The sequence below is a fragment of the Poecilia mexicana genome, unplaced genomic scaffold, assembly GCF_051168715.1.
Source record: "Poecilia mexicana isolate PSO_F unplaced genomic scaffold, ASM5116871v1 scaffold_23, whole genome shotgun sequence".
Classification (NCBI taxonomy): Eukaryota; Metazoa; Chordata; class Actinopteri; order Cyprinodontiformes; family Poeciliidae; genus Poecilia; species Poecilia mexicana.
In genome coordinates, this window is record NW_028263392.1 from 18,550,449 (window position 1) to 18,576,113 (window position 25,665).

A 25,665-nucleotide genomic window follows, 5' to 3' on the forward strand; every position below is an offset into this window, starting at 1 on the left:
GTAGCCTCCGGCTAGCTGCCTAGCCTCCATCTCGGCGTTATGTTGCTTAGCAACCGTGACAACGTGAAGCACAGAGCAGCGAAGGAAAAAAAACGGACTCAGTTGTTTTTTACTCTTTATTTCTGTATTATTCTTCATCTTTTGTAATAAAGGTTGTTCCATAGTAAAAAGAAAATCTGTCTGATTCTAAAATGTTTAATGTATACAAGGGATATTATTCATTTTCAAATACTCTCCAGATCTCAGGTAGTAAGACATTACAGTTAAATAAACTATGTTTGAAGGCTTAACTTTAATCAGTCAAACCCATTTGCTCAGGAATAAATTAAATACTTTACTTAACCAAAAGATTTTACTACTACCTAACTTAATATCTACATGGAGCGCCTGGCCAGCTGACAGCTTGCGAGTGAAGCTGGCTGTTAATGCAGCGGGAGAAGACATCTCCGAAAACGTCGGAGCAATATTGGAAGTAGGTGATTTATTAATGAACCGAGCAGATATTTCAGATCTATACATCTACATTCTCGCCTAAAAACATTGTAAAAAATAATTTTGTGTAATTTTAAGTGTAATACAGCAAAAATTATTTTGTCGCCATTGCTGCTTTTCTGAACACCCGCTTTAAAGGATGCACAGCCTGAATTCAGACACAGCTATTTTTTGTTAGTCTCCCCCTAGTGGTCTGGAGCACTTCCGTTTTCAACACTTTTTGTTTGCTGCATTTCATTCGGGGGTGTCTTCATTACGGTGGCCCTGATATGGTGGCCCTGAGGTGCAAAACACTACAACATTAACGAAGCACAATTACAAATTACAAAATCACTACAACATTAACAAAAACACAACGACATTAACCAAAACACAACGACATTAACAAAAACACAACAACATTAACAAAAACACAACGACATTAAGAAAAACACAACGACATTAACCAAAACACAACGACATTAACCAAAACACGACATTAACAAAAACACAACGACATTAACAAAAACACAACGACATTAACGAAAACACAACGACATTAACAAAAACACAACGACATTAAGAAAACGGAAAAGGTAGGTCCCAGTGGAGACCTAAGGAATCGCTGATTGGACTACAGCTCGTTAGAAAACGGAAAAGGTAGGTCCCAGTGGAGACCTAAGGAATCGCTGATTGGACTACAGCTCGTTAGAAAACGGAAAAGGTAGGTCCCAGCGGAGACGTAAGAAATCGCTGATTGGACTACAGCTCGTTTTACTTCTGAACCGGAAGTTTTTCTGGAGACCCTTTTCACAATGATGTCAGACAATGGGCGCCGTAACTCGAAGAGATGTATCTTTACTTCTGGTGTGATTTTGCCTCGGGAAACCTGACTGAAAAATTCACGGATACTCATTAGCTTAAAGATATACTAAAAGGTAAGGTTAATTACAACAGCATTTACGTGTTAGCCGTTATTACTCATTGTCAATCCACCATTCTCTAACTGTATATATAATAAACAGCCTCCGATCGGAGAATAAACCAGCTAGCAGCTGCTTTAGCCACAGTTAGGAAACATATACACGCCTGCCTGTCAGTGCTGTGTTAAGTTTCACTAAAATCACTGACATCTTCCAACAGTTGTTTAGAAAAGCATTTTAAATATTGACTTACTGGGAATTACTTAGCAATAGTAATTTGTTAGCTGGCTAACATTACGTAGCCTTTCTGTTTTGGAAATAGAACGTATTTAGGCTCTAATCTTAATCAGATTTTTATAGTATAGACTGGGGTTGCCGCCTGTCACGTAAAATGCATGATCGTCACCCTCCTCATGTCATACGCTAGTTTCACCACCCTCTCAGTAGCGACATTACCTGTAGTCTCAAGTCCAAAACCTGACAGTTATGCTAAACTGAGAAGTCAAACTCTTGCTAAGATAGAGACACGAGTAGGAAGATAGATAGATATTAAAGTTTCATTGGAGGAATGTGATGAGCTCTACTCACATATGTTGGAGCCTATTAACCATTAGATTAATTTATTTTTTGCTAAATTAATTTTCGCAGATCTAGGTTATGTGAATGATAGATCTATTGTATATTTATTTATGTATTTATTTTTGCTTAGACCCTCTTCCTTGTCAGTCAGCCTCCTGCAGTGATTAACAGGCAGAAGCAGCTGCTGGGGTTGATCTGATTGTTTGGTGGAGGAGTGAGGAGTGAAAAGGTTTTTGTACCACAAATTAACGTTTATATTTGAAGTCAACTCAGACATTATTTTTTGTTACTTTTATAAGTAAAAGAAACCCCTTTCAAACAGGAGAAGTCTCTGCGAGTGCTTTTCATTTTTTCTTTGAGTGAGTTGAAAACCTCCTAAAAGACTACTCTTGCATTTTTTTTGGACTTTATTATGATGCAAGAGTGACCATAACAATATATATTAGCTCATTAACTTCACATTTCTCCAATGAATATTTATCAAAGGTTATGATTAGAAGGATAAATTTCTTTTACTTTGTTTTCCTGCGGTTGTAGACTTGGCAGTAGAAAATTGATAATATAGGAACAACACCTTTTATATCCCTTTTAACAGGTTACACTTCATTCTGCTGTGGTGCCTGTGGAAACGAAGTGCATGAAGTTTGTGCTCAGCTAGGAAAACCCTGTGGATCACATGGTGGGACTTCTGCTTCAAACTGCTCACTACAGTTTACCATTGGCTCTGTCACCCACCAGTTCACTGCAGACTGGCACCAGTTCACTGCAGACTGGCACCCGCCAAGGACCCTACATGGATGTCTTCTTAAGTTGTAAACCCTGAGTACATACTGTTAAAATAAAAATATACCGTTTGTAAATAAATTTTCTCTATCAATGACTTAAATTGTTAACTGTGATAATTATGTTTGTGTAATGTTATATATATATATATATATATATATATATATATATATATAAAATTCCCTTCTCACCCTCCGCAGGTGGTCTCTTTCATCCTCTGAGCCCTGGGAGCTTGAGGGTTCTGCTGCAGTATGTATATATATATAGCTGACTGTATATATACAGTCAGCTATATATATATATATATATATATATATATATATATATATATATATCTATTTATATATATGAATCCATGTACAGTGTTTAATGTTTGCAAGAAACGGTCACAAACCTTATGTCTTTGTTCCACAATGGCAGCTTTAATAAGCTCCTCTCCTTTCTCATTTCCTCTCCTCCACATACTTCGTTGCCAGATGTGTAAGATTTACAAAAAAAAGCAATTTAAATGTAAAAGTTGCACATATGTAGATTACTCAAGAGAAGCTATTTACAATAGTTTTTACAGAACTCTACACAACATCAATTTATTAATAGATACATATTGATATTAATTAAAGGATAGATACACAAAGATTTCATTTCTAACAGCTGCAGTATTGAGTGTTCATCCAAGAAGTGTGACTTGCAGGAGCAGGGAGGCTCTGTACTGGTTTGTCTCCTTTTAAATCAAGAGGCTCGTGATAGTTTGACTAGGCAGCAGATGTCCCACAGCTGATTGACTGAACCTGCCATGGACAGAGGAACAAGACCATCCCAGATATGGTAGGCTAGGTAGGCTACTGTTGAGAAAGATGAACAAAACAATATGAGAAATTATGAATCACATCAGAATATGTAAATTATTTGGCAGATAGCGCTTAAGTCAATATTTAAAATGCTTTTCTAAACAACTGTTGGAAGATGTCAGTGATTTTAGTGAAACTTAACAACACAGCACTGACAGGCAGGCGTGTATATGTTTCCTAACTGTGGCTAAAGCAGCTGCTAGCTGGTTTATTCTCCGATCGGAGGCTGTTTATTATATATACAGTTAGAGAATGGTGGATTGACAATGAGTAATAACGGCTAACACGTAAATGCTGTTGTAATTAACCTTACCTTTTAGTATATCTTTAAGCTAATGAGTATCCGTGAATTTTTCAGTCAGGTTTCCCGAGGCAAAATCACACCAGAAGTAAAGATACATCTCTTCGAGTTACGGCGCCCATTGTCTGACATCATTGTGAAAAGGGTCTCCAGAAAAACTTCCGGTTCAGAAGTAAAACGAGCTGTAGTCCAATCAGCGATTTCTTACGTCTCCGCTGGGACCTACCTTTTCCGTTTTCTTAATGTCGTTGTGTTTTTGTTAATGTCGTTGTGTTTTCGTTAATGTCGTTGTGTTTTTGTTAATGTCGTTGTGTTTTTGTTAATGTCGTTGTGTTTTCGTTAATGTCGTTGTGTTTTCGTTAATGTCGTTGTGTTTTCGTTAATGTCGTTGTGTTTTTGTTAATGTCGTTGTGTTTTCGTTAATGTCATGTTTTTGTTAATGTCGTTGTGTTTTTGTTAATGTCGTTGTGTTTTCGTTAATGTCGTTGTGTTTTTGTTAATGTCGTGTTTTTGTTAATGTCGTTGTGTTTTTGTTAATGTCGTTGTGTTTTCGTTAATGTCGTTGTGTTTTTGTTAATGTCGTGTTTTTGTTAATGTCGTTGTGTTTTTGTTAATGTCGTTGTGTTTTCGTTAATGTCGTGTTTTTGTAAATGTCGTTGTGTTTTCGTTAATGTCGTTGTGTTTTTGTTAATGTTGTTGTGTTTTCGTTAATGTCGTTGTGTTTTTGTTAATGTCGTTGTGTTTTCGTTAATGTCGTGTTTTTGTTAATGTCGTTGTGTTTTCGTTAATGTCGTTGTGTTTTTGTTAATGTCGTTGTGTTTTCGTTAATGTCGTGTTTTTGTTAATGTCGTTGTGTTTTCGTTAATGTCGTTGTGTTTTTGTTAATGTCGTTGTGTTTTCGTTAATGTCGTTGTGTTTTCGTTAATGTCGTTGTGTTTTTGTTAATGTCGTTGTGTTTTCGTTAATGTCGTGTTTTTGTTAATGTCGTTGTGTTTTTGTTAATGTCGTTGTGTTTTCGTTAATGTCGTTGTGTTTTTGTTAATGTCGTTGTGTTTTCGTTAATGTCGTTGTGTTTTCGTTAATGTCGTTGTGTTTTTGTTAATGTCGTGTTTTTGTTAATGTCGATGTCGTTGTGTTTTTGTTAATGTCGTTGTGTTTTTGTTAATGTCGTTGTGTTTTCGTTAATGTCGTTGTGTTTTTGTTAATGTCGTTGTGTTTTCGTTAATGTCGTGTTTTTGTTAATGTCGTGTTTTTGTTAATGTCGTTGTGTTTTCGTTAATGTTGTTGTGTTTTTGTTAATGTCGTTGTGTTTTCGTTAATGTTGTTGTGTTTTTGTTAATGTCGTTGTGTTTTCGTTAATGTCGTGTTTTTGTTAATGTCGTTGTGTTTTCGTTAATGTCGTGTTTTTCTTAATGTCGTGTTTTGGTTAATGTCGTTGTGTTTTTGTTAATGTTGTAGTGATTTTGTAATTTGTAATTGTGCTTCGTTAATGTTGTAGTGTTTTGCACCTCAGGGCCACCGTACTTCTTTTTTGTTTGCTGCATTTTATTTGCTTTTTGTTTGCCGCATTTAATTTGTGCGCATGTCTTTTCTTTTGTTTGCATGTTTTCTCTTTTGCTGCGCATTTGCACCTGTCGGCCACCGTAGAAGACAATGCATAAAATTACAACAGAAACTGCAGAACAACAGAGACATACATTCATTTACCTGACATAAATGGAAAGAAGGATGAAAGAAAGAAAAGCAAAGACGTGCAAAGGTGTCTTTGGAGAATTGCGAGAGCAAATCTAATTTGTTACTTCTGTGTAGAAAGTTTTATAGTAAAAGGCGTATTCTTATCTTTAATTTATTCAAATAAGGCGTATCTTTGCTCCTCCAACCAGGAGCTATCTCTGACCCTCTCTCTAAAGCCAGGAACTCCTGTTGTGTTTACAGCTTTTCACAGATGAGTATGAAAAGCTACAACTTCTCCTGATTTTTTCCCACACAGACAAAAGGCAGTTCAAAAGATCTTAGCAAACCATCTGCTGTAACTACAGGTAACATAAAGATCAATAGGCCAGAATAATTTACTGATTTTAAAACTATAATTAGGCTATTTCAATCAAGACATGTTAAGTTTTAAAACTAGTATACTTTAAATTTATTTTCTTAACACATGTTAAGTGAAATATTTCACTTTCATCTATGTTCATGAGGTGCTTATTTTATGGAATTATATTCCTGATAAAGAATCTTAAGTGCTGTTTTAAAATGGAGCTCACTGCTCTTTGTTACTAGGGGAATTCCCGGGCTTTGGAGTTTCAGAGCTGCTGCGGAGTAGAGACATGCTAGTCTCTGGCTACCTTCTGCATAGCGCTTGACTTCTTTATGCCTGCTAATGCATTATTGTGGCGGATATCGGGGAAAGGAACAATGGGAAGGTGCTCCTGTGCCTGCGGAGGAAGAGAGAGAGGCTGCGGAGTTTTCTGTGTCTGTGGACGCCGCTGCCATCGTCATTCTGGGTCGCCATCCCAGCCAGGACAACCTCTTTCATCGATTCGTTTCGTACCCATCAGACACACACACACACACACACACACACACACACACACACACACACACACACACATATATCTATATGAACTTTTTTTTTGCTGGCCAGCTTCTTTTATTTTATTTTATTTTTTTTACCAAGGACCCCGAAAGGATTCTTTATGATCTAAATGTTTTTTTTTCTTCTTCTTTCTTGGTTTTTCCAGGAAAACTGTATGACGAAGTGTTCAGACGAAGTTGGATGTGTTTCAGTCCAGTAACTTGTAATAAACATAACTGGTTGATAGTAAACTGCTATCTGAACCCGAGTAAATTCTGTTCTTTGGTTACATTACCACTCCCAGACGAAAAAACACACATCCATATTTGCCCTGAACCCCATATCTGCGTTAAATGGTTCGTTCCTGCTTGGAGCGCTTCAGAGGGACGCCGTTAGCAGCAGACAGAGGAAGACAAGAACGATTGTGGCAATTACTATGCTGCTAAAAAAAGTTATAAAATCAGGTTTTCAAAAAAAAAAAAAAAAAGAGAGACGGACAGAAAGATAAAGGCAAGAGTGTTAATTTATAACCCAGATTTTCTCCAAGAGAGGTGAGTAGACTGTGAGATTATCAACCATTTAGCATAATTAGCTTAGCTACAAACTACTGTTTGTCTCCTTTTCACTAGCATTTAATGAATTAAGGAAAAAAAAATACCAACATATTCATATATTTAACTCGTTCCTTGTACCTTTTACCATTTAACAACAGATGAAACAGTCAGCAGCAGCTCTAACCACCATACCAGCATAAACCCTCTTCCTTCCCATTCCCAGTGAAAAAGGTGAGCAACACTGTGTCCAATGACAACCTAGTTAGCATCAGTCCAGTGAATCTGGATTTCTCTGTGTCTTTGCTCTTTTTACAGTTACACAACAAAAACACTATATTTGTTGCAGACAGAAATTCAAACAATCTTTATAAAATGATAATAAAAACAGCCTCCTGTCTGGACTGCAGCCAGTCCACACAGTTTTACCTTAGTTGGATTTAAATTACAGTTATATGTTGTCACGTTCCTCCTGTCCAGTCCTCTCCTAAGTGAAATTAAAGCTGCACTATGTAACTTTTATAAAAAATATTTTTTTTTACATATTTGTTGAAACTGTCATTGTGTTGTGACAGTATGGTATGAGAGGTAATCTGTGTAAATCTATTTCCTCTGCTTTCTCCCAGTGCTAGAAACAACCAGTCAGTGGCAGGAGAGTTTTTGTGCTGTCAATCACAATCTCATGTGCTGCTCATCCTTTCTCCCCCTCGATTTGTGCCGTACCGCAGTTAGCATAGCACAGAGCTGTGCAGATTCAAACTGTGAATGCTCAGTTTAGTTAGCATAGCTACCAATGATGGCAGATAAACAGTTTCTTGTAATGATAAGTTGTTTCTCCACCATTAGCATGTTTAGCAGTGAGTGAATGAGGATGATTGACAGCGCTAAGAGTGTCCTACTGGTTCTGACTGGTTGTTTTGGTCAGAACGGTGCATTGCTTTAGCTAGCAATAGTAGTTCAGGAAGGAGATGGAGGAGATCGATTGTTTTGACAGATTATCTGTCTCATAACAAACTGTCATGACATCATGACAGCTTTAACAAATATGGAGAAAACATATTTTATTAAAGTTATGTACTGCAGCTTGAATAAAATGCAACTACGTAACATATTTGAGAAGTCTGGATTGCTTTATGTGTATTTTGCACGTTGCTTTTGACTGTTGCTCATGGGGAGAGACATTTTAGTATCTAAAACTAATAGAAAAAATGTAAGCAACCTACTTGCACACTGGATGTGGACTGTTGGATGTTAAATTCATGAGCAGCAAATATTGTGCTAATTATCAGTATTGAACCAAAGAAAGTAAGGCAGATGCAGGCCTTTATAATTGTGATGTTTTTTATGGGTCAAATAGACTCTTTCAGGCCATAAATACAGAAATCAGTTCCCAACTTGGCTTTGAAACCAAATTGATTATCTGTTGTACTAATAAACTGATTGAGCCGACCAAGCAAGATGTTTTCTAACCGACCAAGCAAGATGTTTTCTAACACTTTAGATATCACACTAGCTAAAGCTACTGGTCTGTAGTTATTAAGGCTACCAACCTTGCTAGTTTGTCCTTAATTACCGGCATAAGGGTGATAGATAATAAAGAATCAGGCAACTGTCCATGGGTCATAAACCCAGAGAAACGCTTTGCAAGCAGCACAGCCACTTTTTGGTTAGCATATTTCAGATGTTCTGCTGTAATGCTATCAGAACCTGTTGCCTTATTCTCACACAAGTAAGTTATAGCCTGCTGGACTTGACTAGGGGTTATTATAGCCACTTCACTTTTAGCAATATTTCCCAATCCATAGGGTTCACTTTTTACACAGTTAAATAAGGCAGAGTAGTGCTGTCTCCATAGCTCTGCTATATCATGAGCCTCAGATATGCCCTCTGTGGTACAGGGGAGTAATGTAGCAGACCTGTTTAAAGCTCTGACATCATTCCAAAAGCCAATGGCATTATTACAAAGCAGTTTTTCAGCCATGGAGTCTGCTCTCATGTTCTGCTCACATTTGGAAATGTATCGAATGGCATATTTAAATTTTGCACTGGTAAGTTTTTATAATCTAGGAGAGTTCCATCTCTTGGTCTACCTGCTTGTACCCACATCTTATATGCTTGTTTGGCTTCTGCATGGTATCCTGACACATGTTTATTCCAACCTGGCCTGATGTTATTAGTCTTTCTGCATGTAAGGTATGGTCTTGTACTCTCATACAAAGCACCCACGATGCCATCATACATAGTATGGAGATCTATACAGTGAGAAATATCACTGCAATTAACATCTGAGCACATAATAGATTGAAGAGGAAGCTTTATTTTACTCAAAAGAATATCAGTTTTCATATTATATGCTAATAAATCATCTTTAGAGAGTCTGGACCACTGAAATTTAACTGTGGGGGCACTATTTACCCCCCATATAAACTCTGGAAGACTTTGATTATCCAGCATCATTAAAAATGGAACATGATCTGACATAGAATATTCATATAAGACAGTGGTCCCCCAACTACGGCCCACGGCCGAATTTGGCCCGCCTCCACATTTGATCCGGCCCCCTGAACAATACCTGAAATGAAATGAAATGAAATGAAATGAAATGAAATGAAATGAAATTTTATTCGAACATGATACAAATATAAAAATAAAATAGTGCACAGTAACAAGAAGTGCATAAGAAAGAAGAGAAAATACAGATTTTTTTGTTTCAGTTAACATATCATGCTCAAAATGGGGTAGGAAGAAGTGAGAACTTATAAACTCCTACCCCCTAAACACTTGAAACTTTAGAGTCCTACTGTCATTAAAAAAATCAAAATCAAAGTGGCAGTCAGAAGTAACAGTTACTAATATTTACCTATACATTTTCCCATTTTATGCTGGTTTGTCTTTCTAAACCCTTACACCAAGTTATCTGCAATACACACCTTATTGCTTTCTGTCACCCATATGTGTATCTATTGAAAATTACCTCTTTGTACTTTCTTTTGAATTGTGTTAAACTATTGCTTTGTTTTAAATCTTCATGTAACTTGTTCCATAACTTTACACCTTTAATTGAAATACAGAAGCTTTTTCTTGTTGTTCTAAAATTGCGGATCTTGAAGTTTGAGTGACCCCTTAAGTTATACCCCCCTTCTCTTTCAGAAAACGTGCTCTGTATGTGCTCAGGTAACAACTTTTTAGATACTTTGAACATAAACTGAGCCATTTTAAATTCTACAAGCTCGTCAAATTTGAGAATTCTGGATTTTATGAAGAGTGGGTTTGTATGCTCATAATAACCGACATTATGGATGATTCTAATGGCTCGTTTCTGTAGGACGGTTACCGGATGTAAAGAGCTCTTGTAATTAACTCCCCACACTTCACAACAATATGATAAATATGGTAAAATCAGAGAGTTATATAGAATATGAAGTGATTTAGCATTCAATACACGTCTAGCTCTAGCCAATATGGATATACTTCTACTGAGTTTACTCTGTAAATGTTTAATATGAGGTTTCCAACTGATTTTGTCATCTATTATTAGACCGAGGAACTTATTAGCAAAAACCCTTTGTAGAGTTACGTCCTCTATTTGAACTTGGATTTCAGTATTTTTATAACAGTTCCCAAAGACCATGATTTTCGTCTTGTCCAAATTTAGGGATAATTTGTTATGGTCAAACCATATCTTTAACTTACTAATCTCTGAAGTGACTGTTGAGAGAAGATGCTCTAAATTGTCGCCAGAGGCTAGAATATTTGTGTCATCAGCGAATAAGATAAATTTTAATACATTGGACACTTTACTGATATCATTTATATAAAGATTAAATAAAACTGGTCCCAATACTGATCCTTGTGGTACTCCACAGACAGTCTCCTGCCAATCAGATTCCACATCTCCCAATTTCACAAATTGTTTCCGGCTCTTTAAATAACTCCTCATCCAGTCAGAAACTACTCCCCTAATTCCATAGCGTTCTAATTTTTTAAGTAAGATTTCATGATTTATTGTATCAAAAGCTTTCTTTAGATCTATAAATATCCCTACTGCCAGTTTCTTACTATCTGTTGCGTTGGTTATTTCTTCTATTAAGTCAGTTACAGCCAGCGATGTTGACCGGTTTGCTCTGAATCCATATTGACTGCTAATAAGTAGCGAATGTTTTTCTATGAATTGTTCCAGTCTTTTCTTAAAGAGTTTTTCCAGGATTTTAGAAAATTGTGGGAGAAGAGAGACAGGCCTGTAGTTAGTGAAGAGGTGTTTGTTGCCAGTTTTATACATTGGTTTGACCTTAGCTATTTTCATTTTGTTGGGAAATGATCCTGTTTGAAATGATAAATTGCAAATATAAGTTAATGGTTTAGAAATTCCTTTAATTACTATTTTAATAGTTTTCATGTCCAGATCATCACAGTCAGTGGAAGTCTTATTTTTACAGTTATTCACAATGTTTATGATTTCTTCTTCTAGTACAGGGTTGAGATATAAGGAGCTGGGATTATTCTCAATTAGATATTGCTGAGTTGCAGTTTTTGTAGTCGGTATTTTTTCTGCTAATTGAGGTCCTATATTAACAAAAAATCTATTGAAATTATTGACGACACTTTTCAAATCAGTAATATTCTGTTCATTATCTATAAAATAGTCTGGATAGTTGTTATTGTTAGATTTTCTAATAACTCTATTTAAAATATTCCATGTTTCCTTAATGTTGTTTTTATTCCTATCCAGTAATTTATGATAATAGTCCTTTTTACATGTTTTTATAATATTAGTTAACTTATTTTTATATTTCTTATATTTGTTTTCTGATTCAGACGTTCTATGTTTTAGAAATTCTCTATAAAGTTTGTTTTTCTTTTTACATGCCTTTTGTATTCCTTTTGTGATCCACTGTTCATTTTTTTGATTGCTTTTCCTGTTATATTGTTTGATTGGGCAGTGCTTGTTATATAATAACAAGAGCATTTAGATTTTTTTTCATATACCATATTTTCCGGACTATAAGCCGCTACTTTTTTCCTAAACTTTGAACCATGTGGCTTATAGTTCGGTGCAGCTTATATGTGGATTTTTCTTCAACCACCAGGGGGCTCTTTTGCAGGAAGTGAATCATTGGAAGTCAAAATTGGAAATAAAAGAAGAAAGCGCCCATTAAAACAGAATTAGGTTTTATAGGGAATTGAAATTGGAGAATGTTGTTGATCAGTTAAATAGCATTGAGGGGAAAAAGAAGATTTTTCATTTTTAAATAATACTGGGATCATTTTGAGAATTTGAGGTATAAATATTAGGATCCAGTAGATGGCAGTAGTGGAACATTAATGGATGGAAGCTGCCTTGAAATCTAAAGAAGAAGAAGAAGAAGAAAGCGCCCATTTTCATTTAGCACATGCTACTAGCAGACACGAAGGATCAGCACTTTTTCTGTTACAGTTACTGTTCAGAAACTACCGTAATCAGTTCAGTTAAATCTAAACTTGGCACCTTTTTCTTTGTCAACTGTAATAAATATGATATTCAATTGATCTGTAATGACTCAAATTTTGGGTGTCTGCCCCTCTGCTGTGTGCTCATTGTGGAAAATCTGGAGCAGCAGAGATATCTGAGGCTTATAGCCCAGTGCGGCTTATATGTGTATGTTTACTGTTTTTTTTTTTTTTTTTTTTTAAACTTTGGGGGTGCGGTTTATAGTCCGGAAAATACGGTATTTATTTCATAAATAGTATTATTTCCTGGATTTTTTCTGTGAAGAACCCACAGAGGGTTATTTGGTTATTATTTATTTCATTAATAGTGTTATTTATTTCCTGACTTTTGTTCTGTGAAGAACCCAGAGAGAGTTATTTGATTGTGCTTTGTGGAAAACAAGACATTTTTACATTTAGGCACTCCTGCAATCGTCACACTTTTTCTGTTACAAACTGACTCCGGCCCCCCACAGGAAAAAGTTTGGGGACCCCTGATATAAGATTTTTATTCATTTTACAAAAGCATGGGCATCAGCAGAGCTAATGCAATGGACAAGCCATGATGTCGTATGCCAAGCTTCACTTATATATGTATAGCTATCTCCAGGTAGCAGGAGCTGACTGGACAATATAAAACTGTTATCACAAAACTGATGCATATGTTTGGCAAATGAAGAGTGTTCATCAGATATATCTGCATTCATATCACCTATACACTGAGGTAAAATAATGGTCATCAATAAAAGAGTTCAAGAAAGCAAGTCTATTCAAATAAATGTCTTCATTCTGGGGACCCTCATCTGGTGTGTAGACATTAATAATGACAAATTATTTGTTTTCAACTTTTAAATGTACAGTAATACACCAGTCAACACCAGTTCTGATGACATTTAGAACTGGATCCAGCTTTTTCTGCCATAGAGTGGTAACTCCTCCTGCGATTCGTCCTCTGACTATACCCATAGAAAGATCCACAGTAGATTCACCAGCTCCACAGAAACAATCATTAATACAATTCAAACTTCCCAAAACTAAGTTACATTAAAAGTAACTTTTTAGTTGCTTTTAGCAGCTGCTAACAACAACGCTCCGCCACCTGTGAAAATTACATTGATATTTGCCAATTCTTAACTGTAAGCTATTTTATAATGGTAACATCAACAATGTGTCTCCACTTGAACTGAAGGGGAGATTGTTTAATTGTTACAACAGTACAAAAAAAAAAACGTTAGTAATTTGTGTGTGTTCTTGTGTGTTCCTCTATTGTCTGGAAAACCCTAAGAAGGATTTTAAAAGAAGGAAGATCTAAGAAGGATTAGAGCCTAAGTTTTTTTAAAGATTTTTTTAAATTTTAAAAAAACTTTGGGGGTGTGGTTTGTAGTCCGGAAAATACGGTATTTATTTTATAAATAGTGTTATTTCCTGGATTTTAAAAAATTTTGTAAAGATTTTTTTAAGTTTTAAAAAATGTTACCGCCCTGTCTTTGTTGTCAGAGTGCAGCGCACAGAGTTCCTCCTGCGGCTCCACAATTCAGATGGCTGCTGCACAGATTTGTGACACTTATCTTAATATTAACAATTACATCATCAGAATGCTGCGTCAGTGGTCCCTGACATGGCTGGAAGAACACAATGCACGAAGGGGCAAGGAAATCGTGGAATGTATTTCAGTCTGCTGAAACCTCTTCAAAAGGTTTCTACTCCAGCCAGTGTTAAAATAGAACTTTTCAAAGTTCAATCATTGTCCAACAAATCCTGTCTTATTCATGACCATATTCTGGAGAAGAATTTGGACCTTATGTGCCTTACTGAAACATGGCACCAACCGGATGAGTACAGTTCACTGAATGCAGCCCGTCCCCCTGGATATAGCTATCTGCAGAGAGCTCGCCACACGGGCTGCGGTGGTGGTCTGGCTGTAATTTACTGCAGTAATTTAAAATTGTCCCATCTGGTTCTTCAGGGCTTTTCTTCTTTTGAATGTTTGGCCCCTCTCCAGATGAATATTATATTGCTTTATTGGCCTCCTAAACTACATGTTTCATTTAATTTAGAGATGCATGAACTCCTCACTTCTTTCTGTGCCTGTTATGTGAAAAATATCATTCTTGGAGATTTAAATATCCATATTGATCATTCTTCTTTCAGCCTGACAGCAGATTTTAAGTCTCTTCTGGACTCGCTTAATCTTACCCAGGATGATGAAGCCCCTACACACAACAGGGGGCGTACTCTGGGCCTGGTGATCACAGACACTATAACTATCAAAAACGTATCTGTATATGACCTGGGTGTCTCGGACCACAGTGTTGTCTCTGTAGAAGTGCCTCCAAATCCTAAACGTCTTATTCAGTTCCGTGACTTGAAAAACATTTCCCCCAAGGCTTTGTCTTCTGCTCTTCACTCCTTGACTGCTGTCAATCATTCATCTGCAAATGACTCTGTGGATTACTATAATCAATCTCTCCAGGAGCTTTTGGAGCTCCATGCTCCTCTTAAATCGAGGCTGGTGTCATTCTCCCGCTCAGCCCCTTGGTACACTGATGAGCTGCGGAATATGAAAACTGTTGGTCGTGCTATTGAGAGACGTTTAAAAAAATCAGGAACATCAGAAATCTTATGCCTTTTCTCTTAAGGAAGCACGGTCTAAGTATTATTCCAACATCATCAACAGCTGTCCGGGAAATCCTAAACAGCTTTTCTCTACAATAAACCATCTCCTTCATCCCATTACACAAAGTCATGCTGAGGATTCGACTCAAAAATGCAACCTGTTTCTCTCATTTTTCAAAACAAAGTTAACTTTATTAGCTATCAGCTCCATAGCCTTCCTGATCTTCGGCTGGCATCTACCCTTGTGCATCATGGGTCCCTGAGCTGCTTTGATGCTCAGAGTGAAGTGGAGACTATCCTCAAGAAATGAAGCCTTCATCTTGTGCCCTGGATCCCTTCCCCTCATCACTCATAAAATCTAATCATTAATCATCATCTAATCATTAATCACACAAATAATAAACAACTCACTGAAATCTGGTCATGTTCCATTGCCTCTTAAATCAGCTATCATTAAACCTCTTCAAAAAAAATCTACCCTGGATCCAGACATTCTTTCCAATTACCGCCCAATCTCTCACCTCCCTTTTTTGTCAAAAGTGCTGGAAAAGGCTGTTGCTGCTCAGCTGCAGCTCCATCTACAACAACATTCTCTGTACAAGAAATTTCAGTCTGGGTTTCGTTCTGCTCACAGTACTGAGTCCGCTTTGCTGAGAGTTACTAATGATGTCCTAATGGCAGCTGATACTGCTCCTACTTCTCTCCTTTTCCTCCTTGACCTTACTGCAGCCTTTGACACTGTGGACCATAATATCCTCCTACACCGTCCTCATGTGGAGGTCGGCCTCTGTGACACTGTTCTGGACTGGTTTAAATTCTCTCCAATAGACTGGAATGTGTTAGCCTTGGCAAGGCCAACTCCCAGGCTCTCTGTCTCCTGTGGTGTCCCACAAGGGTCAGTCCTAGGGCCCCTGCTATTTTCTCTTTACATGCTGCCTTTGGGTCAAATCATTAAGCGGCATAACATCTCCTTCCACTGCTTTGGCGACAATATACAACTTTACATTAGAACTGGAGCATCATTACCACCATTTTCACTCACTGCCTTCACTACTTGCGTGGAAGAGATAAGGACGTGGATGAATCAGAATTTTCTTCAGTTAAGAAAACTGCTCCAAAACTGAGACCATGTTGATCGGAACACCTCAGGTTCAATCTTTAACTTTGACGACTATTTTCTTTTCTGGACAAGACATCCCCCTTTCCACCACTGTTACAAATCTTGGAGTAAGAATGGATTCTCATCTCACATTTGAAAATCACATTAAGCATCTGTTTAAAACTTGTTTCTTTCATCTTCGTAATATCTCAAAAATTCGTCCATTTCTCTCTTTCTCTGATGCCGAGACTCTCGTCCATGCCTTTGTCTCCTACTGCAATTCTGTTTGTTGAAATACATAGAAAACACCGTCAGTAGCTTCAATACATTCAAAACAGCGCAGCCAGGATTCTGTTCAGAGCTCGTAAATCTGATCATATTACACCTATTCTCCATGATTTTCACTGGCTTCCTGTCACCTACAGAATTCAGTACAAAATCTCTCTCATTACCCATCAATGTTTAAACGGAACCTCACCGGATTATCTGAAGGACCTTCTCATTCCACATTCATCTACCAGATCTCTACGATCACAAGACTGCAACTTCCTCCACCTTCCTCGATCCAGATTAAGGACCATAGGAGATCGGGTATTCGCTGTGGCTGTAGCTGCCCCCGGTCTCTGGAACTCTCCCCATTCAGGGCCGTGCAGAGACCACTAAAAGGGGAGGTGCTCAAAAATAAAAAAAGGGGCACATCTTACCGCATTCTAGGACAGAATATTAACAAAGCCTCTCAGCTTTCAGAGTTTAATAAATAATGATAAATTACAAAATTCTGAAATATACAATCAAAGCTAAGGTAAATCTCTATACAGAGCATACAACTATGCATATGTAAGATATTTGATTAGTAATTTCTAAGTATTGCAATATTCAAACCCGCAATTTAGCAAGATATGTAAATCAGAGCTGGTGGTCTAGCTCTGATTTACATATTTTGTCTTTACAGAATTACACTATTAAAAATATGAACAAGGGCACAATGCAACCTTTTAGTGACTGTAATCTATATAAAAAGAGCTGCCTGTTTGCTGCAGTGGAGATGAAGATGGTCCATTCAGGAAAGCAGAGCTGCATCAAACTTTAAGGTGGAACTGCAGAAAAAAAAGAAAAAAACAAAAGCAAAAATTGAATTGTTAATGCATGTCACTGTGGGAAAAGCCTACTGAGTTTTGCTTAAAACTTTTTAAACATTTAAATCACACATTTGTCTCATGAAGTGAATGTTTTTTGCAAAACAAACTTATTTGTGCATGTCAGAAATCTTTTCTTGATATTCTTTTTGTTTGACTCAAAGTTTTGCTTGTGATTCTCACATGACGTCATGGGCAAGACCCAAAATCGCAACAAAAGATTTCTGATGTGTGCAAATAAAAGTTTATGTTTGGCAAATAACTTTTTAAGTTCACAAGACAAAAATTAATTATTTAATTAAAAAAAAGTTTTTTAAACAAAACAATTTGTTTTTAAAAAATAAATCATTACAATTCCAAAAGTTTTGATTACAATTTTATTTTACTTAACTGAGGTTAGTTTATTTTTTCCCATTGAATAATTGGGGAAAAAATTTAACTACATACTCTGCGAACCAGACCCTAAACTTAAAGTCTGGGTTGAGTTTTTTTCCCCTTCATTAATGACATACATTTTATCTATCATGGTAATTCAGGGTGAGTTATTTTTAATTCTAAATAATATCCTTGTTGGACTATTATTTAAGTGCTATTGTCTTTCAAGACACATTTACCTAACGCCAGAATAAATGCAATGTACATTATGCAGCAAAGGAAATTAGAAGATCGGACATATATCCATTATGGAGATGATCGGTTTTGGACGGGTGATGTTCCTCTTACACAGGGAAGAAGCTTTTTAGTTATCTAGCTTCTAGCAAAGTCGTTGGCTAGCAGCTAGCTAATGGCACAACAACAACAGCCTTATGTCAGTATGATAAAAATACTGAATCGATAGATAAGAACAGTTTTTCCTCACCTGGCTGTCTCCTCCCGCTCAGTAGTTCTTCAGAGAAAAGCAGACGCAGAGGCCTGTCAGTGTCTGTTGTATTTCATTACCTCTCTCAACCAGCCCCCCCACTTTTATGAAATCAAACAAAATTGGTGTCAAATGTTTGTGCTACGTTTGTGCAGCAAAAATTTTCGTTTGTGCCGCTATCATTTTAAAGATATAAAGAAATGTTTCTAGAGGTCATCAAAGGTCAACCAGCCCCCCCACCATCATCAAATCAGACAAAATGGGGGTCAATCAACTCGGCTACGTTTGTGCTTGTTAAAGATATTAATAGTAGTTTATAGAGGTCAACCAGCACAAATGTAACACAAATATTTGACACCAATTTTGTTTGATTTCATAAAAGTGGGGGGGCTGGTTGACCTTTTGACCTTTACACTTTCATTAATATCTTCAAAGCCAAAGCAGCACAAACGAACATTTTTGCTGCACAAACCAGCACAAACATAGCCGAGTTGACTGACCCCCATTTTGTCTGATTTGACGATGGTGGGGGGGCTGGTTGACCTTTGATGACCTCTAGAAACATTTCTTTATATCTTTAAAATGATAGCGGCACAAATGAAAATTTTTGCTGCACAAACGTAGCACAAACGTTTGACACCAATTTTGTCTGATTTGAAGAAGGTGGGGGGGCCAACTTCACTCAGGTCGCTACGTTGAGCTCCAGTTAGCCGCCTTATCTCACTGCGCGAGAGGCAACTGCGTCATGCGTCACGGGCAAAAGGTCAAAGGTAACAAGGTGACCGGAAGGCTTATTATGTTGTACAAAAAAACAAAACAAAAAAATAATTTTAGTACATGTTATTATGTGTCAGAAGAGGGCTTTGAAAATAATAATACCAACAACAACAACAAAAAAATTGACCAAAAGGGCACTTTGGGGCAAGGAGCAAAAAGGGCAGGTGCTCAAGAACCCCCAGCCCCCCCCCCCCTTTGCACGTGCCTGTCTCCATTGCTCACATTTCTGTCGCTGCTGACACTGGCGGTCGCTCCCCAAGACGCGCAGAGGAAGTACAATTAAATTACAAAAGAAAATAGTAACGCAAAGTGATTTCGATAAGTAACTGTAGTCTGACTACTGGATTTGAAATAGCAACGTGTTAGATTACTTGTTACTGAAAAAAGTGGTCCGACGTCATTAACACATAACTGACATCACTGGTTCTAACCAGTAATAATAATAATAATAATAATAATAATAATAATAATAATAATAATAATGATAATATGGCAGATAATCCGTGAAAAACAAATCAAGCTCCTCCCTGTGGTCCTACTGCTATCTGCAGAAATACAGCACTCAGGCAGGAACAACCAATCGGAGCCAGGCAGAGGGTCTCAGCACTTTCAATCACCCTCATGTACACGCTGCTCACACAGCTAACTTTGGCAGGCCGGCCTCTCCCAGAAAGGTGTACCTCTGTTCATCTAACATTTACACTTCAGCCTTGACTCATGGATGGCATTAAATCAACCTGTGATCATAAAGAACCTCTGTGTTATGTTAGACCAGGATATGTCATTTAAGGTCCATATTAAACAAGTTTCAAGGATTCCTTAATTTTATATTTGGAAATATTCTGTCCAGGAGAGATGCTGACAAACGAATCCATGTTTTATTACTTCAAGACTGGACTACTGTAACTCTTTACTATCAGGAAATCCACAAAATACAGTTAAAAGTTTTCAGTTGGTCCAAAATCCTGCAACAAGAGTTCAGTTGAAAATTTATAAAGGAGGAAAATATTTTATCTTCCCTTCATCGGCTCCTTTTGAAATCCAGAATAGAATTTCAGATTATCCTTCTCACATCCCTCAATAATCAGCTCCATCAAACATCAGATCTTATTGGTCCATATATTCCTAACAGAGCACTTGTCTCTCTGACTGCAGGTTTGCTGCTGGTTCCTAGAATTTCTGATAGTAGAGTGGCAGACAGATCTATAGTTCAAGCTCCTCTGCTGTGGAGCTTCAGTCTCAGTCCCAGTTTCAGTCTGTGAGGCAGACACCCACTTTTTCTCACTTCCTACTTCTCCTGCTCTCATTTTTATATTATTTGCTATTATTTCAGCTGTTAAATTTTTGTTTCTGTTATTTTTCTCTCCATAGAAACTACATCTGGTCTGGCCTTGTGGTTGGCTGACCGACCTTCCTTGAGGAGGGGATTGGCTGTGATAATGTTGCCATGAGCTAACTGTTCTCTCTGTCCTGCTATTAACTTTTTACTTTAATCAACATCAGAAATCATCCTGCATCCAGCATGCCGTTCTGTTTGACATCACTGGAAAGCTCATAATCCACACTTTCAGAATCTGTAAATATATCCCTGCTGGTAGTAACAACCTTTTCAGCTTGTCAATGTTCTTCTTAGCCCTTCTAATGAGCCATCATTTGATCCAGGTGTGTTAAAACATGCAGGATGCCGGCCCTCCAGGACCGACTTTGGGGACCACTGATTTAAAAAGGCAGCTGTACTTTTTCAAACAGAACCAGTTTAGTTTTGATAGTCATTTCCCCCTTAATAAATAAATCATCATAAAACTACATTTTGTATTTATTATCCAAATCCAAATGTATTTAATGGTCTGAAACACTGAACTGTGCCAGTAGACAGTAGTCATAGGGCTGAAATTATGTGACTCCATTCATTAATTGTATCCATATCTATTCTTTGCATGTATTCATATCTATTTTATACAATTTACATGTTGTAAAGATGGAAATAATCATTGTGAATCAGACTCTTGTTGTGTGGCGTCCACCTGGCTTCCTGTGCAGCATGTGTTTGGCCTCCACTGCTGTGATCTGGGACACTGTGGTGAAGACGTGAGCGCAGTGCACCGCTGCTCGCTCCATGCAGTACCGATGGTAGATCTGTCTCTCTCCTGCCTCCTTGTCAATGTTGAACTACCAGTACACAAAAATATCAGATTCAATTTTAAGCTGTAAATTCAAAGAGAAATGACAGTAGAATAGTTGTTAGGATAGGTTCTATCTGTGCAGGATCATGTATATTAAAGTCTAGCAAGTTATAACATCACACTCCTCTTCTTCAAACAGGTAACAGCACCTTACTTTGGAAACTCCTTTGTTTTGTTGGATGTTTTTCTGGCTTCTCTGTTTTTTTAAGATGTAAAAGTCAACATAATGGAATAATGTTTCCCATTATTCTTTTTTTTCCCTTATACTTTATGTATATGGATACCAGAACCCTTGGACTCTTCGTTCATTTTTCTTGGTCACCCTCATTCAACCATTTTGATTTTTTCTGAAATTTCAACTTCATTCATTTATAAACATGTACAATTCAAATTCAGTTTGAGTCAAATTTAGATTAAAATTGAAATCAATCTGTTGTTGATAGACTTGATTATGTATTGCCTGTTCGTGGTAAGTTATCTGAAATATCCCAGCTGGTTACATCAGGCCATAAAAGGTTTGGACTTTATGGTTTTAGTAAAGGGGAACCAGATGTGACAGGAACCAGGAGACATGACTCACAAAACAAGACAGGAAATTATTTGATGACCCTAAATCAAGCAAAATTAGAGAAAGCAGCATGTATTGTAATTCATCTGGTAATTTTAATCAATTCTGTATGTAATGTATAATAATAATAATACATTACTTATTGGTTCAAGAAGTCTGTCTTAAAGTTATGGTATCTCATAAGGTATTAATGTTTTTTCATCAATAGAATCGGAAAGGCAACTGTAGACTGGACTGGGGTCATCTGTCAATTATCTATTGAGCCAGTGAGCAATCTGCAGCTCTGGGCTGACCTTTAGGATGTGAGCAGTGGGGCCAATTACAAGCATCACAGTAAGCCATCCTCATACAGTTCAACGTTACTAATCATGCTCTAAATGACTTTAAAATACCAAAACCTTTGAATGTGCAAATCAGTCTGACAGCTACCGATTACCCGTGTTGCTAACAGCTCTGTGGTGGGGGTCGGAACACAGTTAGATTGAATTACAAGCAAACTGGGACATTTTTTAGAACAATGAACATGGAGAAAAGTTTCAGATTCATACCAATTCAAACAATTCAGTGAACTACAGTTACTTACTCATTAGGGGTATAAATATCAATAATTTTAAATGGTTGCCATTTCACATTGACCATTTTTCCTCTTTTGGGGCGTGGGTAGGAGGAGGTATTAGAATGATTTTACTTAAATGGGGATTTTTTTTAGATCCATTAATAATGCAAATTATTCATACAAACTGAAATGTAAACATATCAACCTGAAACCAATTAAAAAGTAATGGCAAGTTGCATCTCAACATCTTGCATTTCATTGCCACCAATATGCATTTGTCTAATAATTATGTGATTGGGATTTGTCAGTGTGGAGGGAATTTAAAACTACCCTAAAAGATTACACCTATTCAGTTTGGTACAAGTTTTGCTCCCAACCATGGGCGCCATATAGGGGGGGAAAGTTTGGACAATTCCAAGGGCCCCTGGCTGACAGGGGACCCCACTAAAAAAAAGTTTTTTTTTTTGTTTTTTTTTTGTGGGGGGGAGGTTTATAGAAATATATATTTAAAAAATCGGATCTGCATGAAATGGTTCGTTCCTACTTAGTGCACTTGATGTTGAAGGTGTTCAGCAGCAGTCAGACAAGAACAGCTGTGGTAGTTACTGTGCTACTAAGAAAAATGATAAAGTTAGGTTTTCAAAAAGTATAGGGATAGAGAGAGAAATAGACAAGAGTGTCAATTTGTAACCCAGTTTTTCTCCAAGAGAGGTGAGTAGACTGTTAGATTATCAATCATTTAGCATAGTTAGTTAAGCTACAGACTACTGTTTGCCTCCATTTCATTTAATGAATGAAGGAACAAATCTACCAACATATTCGTATATTTAACTTGTCCCTGTACCTTTTTTCACACTTAACAACAGATGAGTCAGTCAGTAGCAGTTTTAACCACCATACCAGGATGAATGAGATTGATTGACAACACTAAGACCCTCCTCATGATTCTGATTGGTTGTTTTTGGTCAGAACGGCGCTTTACTTTAGCCAGCAATAGTTCAGGAAGGAGGTTGAGGAAGTTGATCATTACACAATTTGTCTCATAGCTAACTGTCACAACATGGTGACAGCTTTTAACAAATATTGGAAAAGCATATTTTATTAATTAAAGTTATGTAGTGCAGCTTTAACAAAATGCAACTACATAGTATTTTTTGAGAAGTCTGGATTGCTTTATGTGTGTTTTGCATGTTGCCTATGACTGTTGGTGGGGAGAGACATTTCAGTAAGCTAAAGCTAATCATAATAAAAAAATTAAGCAACCTATTTACATGCAGTATGTGGACTGTTGCATTTAAAATGAACTAGCAGTAAATACTGTGCTAGTATCGGTATTGGGCCAAAGAAAGCAAGGCAGTCACAAACCTGTAAAATTGTGACACTTTTGATGGGTTAGATAGACTCAAGAAACTGTGACAACAGGTACGCAGGGTGGCCCAATTAAATTTTTTGTCATGGGGTTCAAGATTCCTGGCAGCGCCCCTGCTCCCAACTGGGTTTATTTTTTACTCCGACAAAAGATAAGACATAATTCCAAGCTTGACATAGCGCCATCAGTTCATCTTGGCTTCATCTGTTTCACAAAGGCCAAACCAGGCTTAGGTACGACTATACCAAGGCAGGTTTGAGTAATTCAGGTAAATGTTTCAGTCTGGTTTAAGGCTTAGGCCTTCATTCCAAAACCATCAGAGGTTGCAGTTTTGAAGTTGATTCTGAGGAGCCCAGGTCAGCTGCATGAGACATCAGCCAAAGAGAGGTACTGTGTTCTTGTGCCCAGACCCACTACTTTAACAGAGGACAACAAAACATGGTCTTTATGTGCAGTAACATGGGCTGCCTTTATCAAATTTATCAAACCACAGAAAAAAAAGAACAGATCATTTGTGCTGTCTTGTATGCCTTTATTTTGCCTGCTGCTGATTGGTTTTGATCTTATCTTTGCCCCAAGCACAACCCACTGGTCTCTTACCTTATCCAAGTTGTTGTAAAAGTCAACATTCCCAGCACAAAGATATCTTCCGAGCAGTGTGGCATGGGTAGTAAAAACCGTTGCCATAGGAATGTTTCGGGAGCGAGAGAGAATAAGCCCAGGCCCTGCCTGCCATTCATGGAAGTGACTGATGACATTGGGTTTGTCTCCAAGGTGATCTGTTAGCTAAAACAAAATAAAACAAAACAAAAAAAACCAGATAGATGTTAGAGGTTCACAAATTGTGAAAACACATTTACAACTCAACCAGAGAGGAACAGGTTGAATTTCTAAAACTGCTAGCTTCACTGGTAAAGCCACACCTCTTTAAAGAACCAGGCAATCAAGGAGCCCAGAATGAGAGAGTCATTAGCCTCCCGATCGTGATACGGCAGACCGATGTGGCAGGTCTCCCACAGGTCCCCCTTCCATCGGTCCAGGTTCCAGGCTGCTGAGCCGATGTCAAACAGGATAACATAAGGGCTGCCCTCAATCAGCCAGCGACCAAAATGAACCTGAAGCAGCAGACAGAGTCCAGAAAGTACTTAACCAAGTCTAAATGTTTACAAAACTGTTTTTTTATTGTCAATTTGCCTTATCCTATACAGGAAGAATAGAACAGAACAGAATAGAATAGAATTTATTGATCCCCAAAGTTGCCCTGCGTCAGACTGGCGACCTGTCCAGGTTGACCCCGCCTCTCGCCCGGAACGTCAGCTGGAGATAGGCACCAGCCCCCCTCCTGACCCCACTGAGGGACAAGGGTGTTAGAAAATGGATGGATGGATCTTCAAAGTGTTAAATATTGTTAAATACAAATATAACCATATTAAAATGCCATACTAAAGTTTTTATATCTTATGTTTTTAATGAATTAAGACTGGAAAATGTTTTAGAAGACTGGAGTCCAAAGTCATTCTTCAAGGGCTGAAATTCTGGATATTTAGTTCTTACCCTGGTTCAATCTCTGAATCACCTCATGGTTCATTGACAGGCCTCTCTAGAATGCTGACCTGCTGAGAAGGTAATTAGACCATTTGAATCAGCTGTGTTGGAGCAGAGACATCTAAAGCTGCCATGGCAGCAGGCCTGCAGGACTGGAGATGGACATCCCTGTTGCAGAGCCTCAGTCCTTGTATTTATGTTCCCACCAGAGGTTTGGAATTGTCAATTCACCACTTAGAAGGAATTTCCCTTAACTTCCTATAACTTATTTGGACTAAAAGAACTCTTTAAAATGTCAGACTATTCATCAGATTATTATTAACACAAAACTGTAGGTTGTGGAATTAAAAATAAACATTTTTCAAGAACTGTTTAAGAGACTGCATGCCTTGGGAACAGTATGTTCAGAGTGAATGGTATAAACTCTTCTAACCAGTAATGAGTGTGTCGATACTAGAAG

The 25,665-nt window shown here is 37.5% G+C and overlaps 1 protein-coding gene, 1 long non-coding RNA gene and 1 pseudogene across 3 annotated transcripts in view; 1 reads left to right on the forward strand and 2 right to left on the reverse strand.

Annotated features, from left to right (window-relative positions):
* Positions 1-25,665, reverse strand: part of gys2 (glycogen synthase 2) — a 66,966-nt gene that overhangs the window by 34,505 nt on the left and 6,796 nt on the right. Inside the window, exons 3-5 of the mRNA XM_088003285.1 lie at positions 24,584-24,775; positions 24,261-24,446; positions 21,009-21,153 (exon numbers count right to left, since the gene is read on the reverse strand). Coding sequence (XP_087859411.1) covers positions 21,009-21,153; positions 24,261-24,446; positions 24,584-24,775 — 523 coding nt within the window. The remainder of the gene's footprint in view (positions 1-21,008; positions 21,154-24,260; positions 24,447-24,583; positions 24,776-25,665) is intronic.
* LOC148152561 (uncharacterized) lies at positions 768-2,853 on the forward strand. Its single transcript, XR_015762141.1, has 2 exons — positions 768-1,409; positions 2,569-2,853. It is a non-coding gene; the product is annotated as an uncharacterized LOC148152561 (long non-coding RNA).
* On the reverse strand, positions 3,152-11,728 carry LOC148152562 (uncharacterized; annotated as a pseudogene). The gene is made up of 2 exons (XR_015762139.1): positions 3,918-11,728; positions 3,152-3,598 (listed from the first exon to the last, which is right to left on the reverse strand). The product of XR_015762139.1 is annotated as an uncharacterized LOC148152562 (transcript).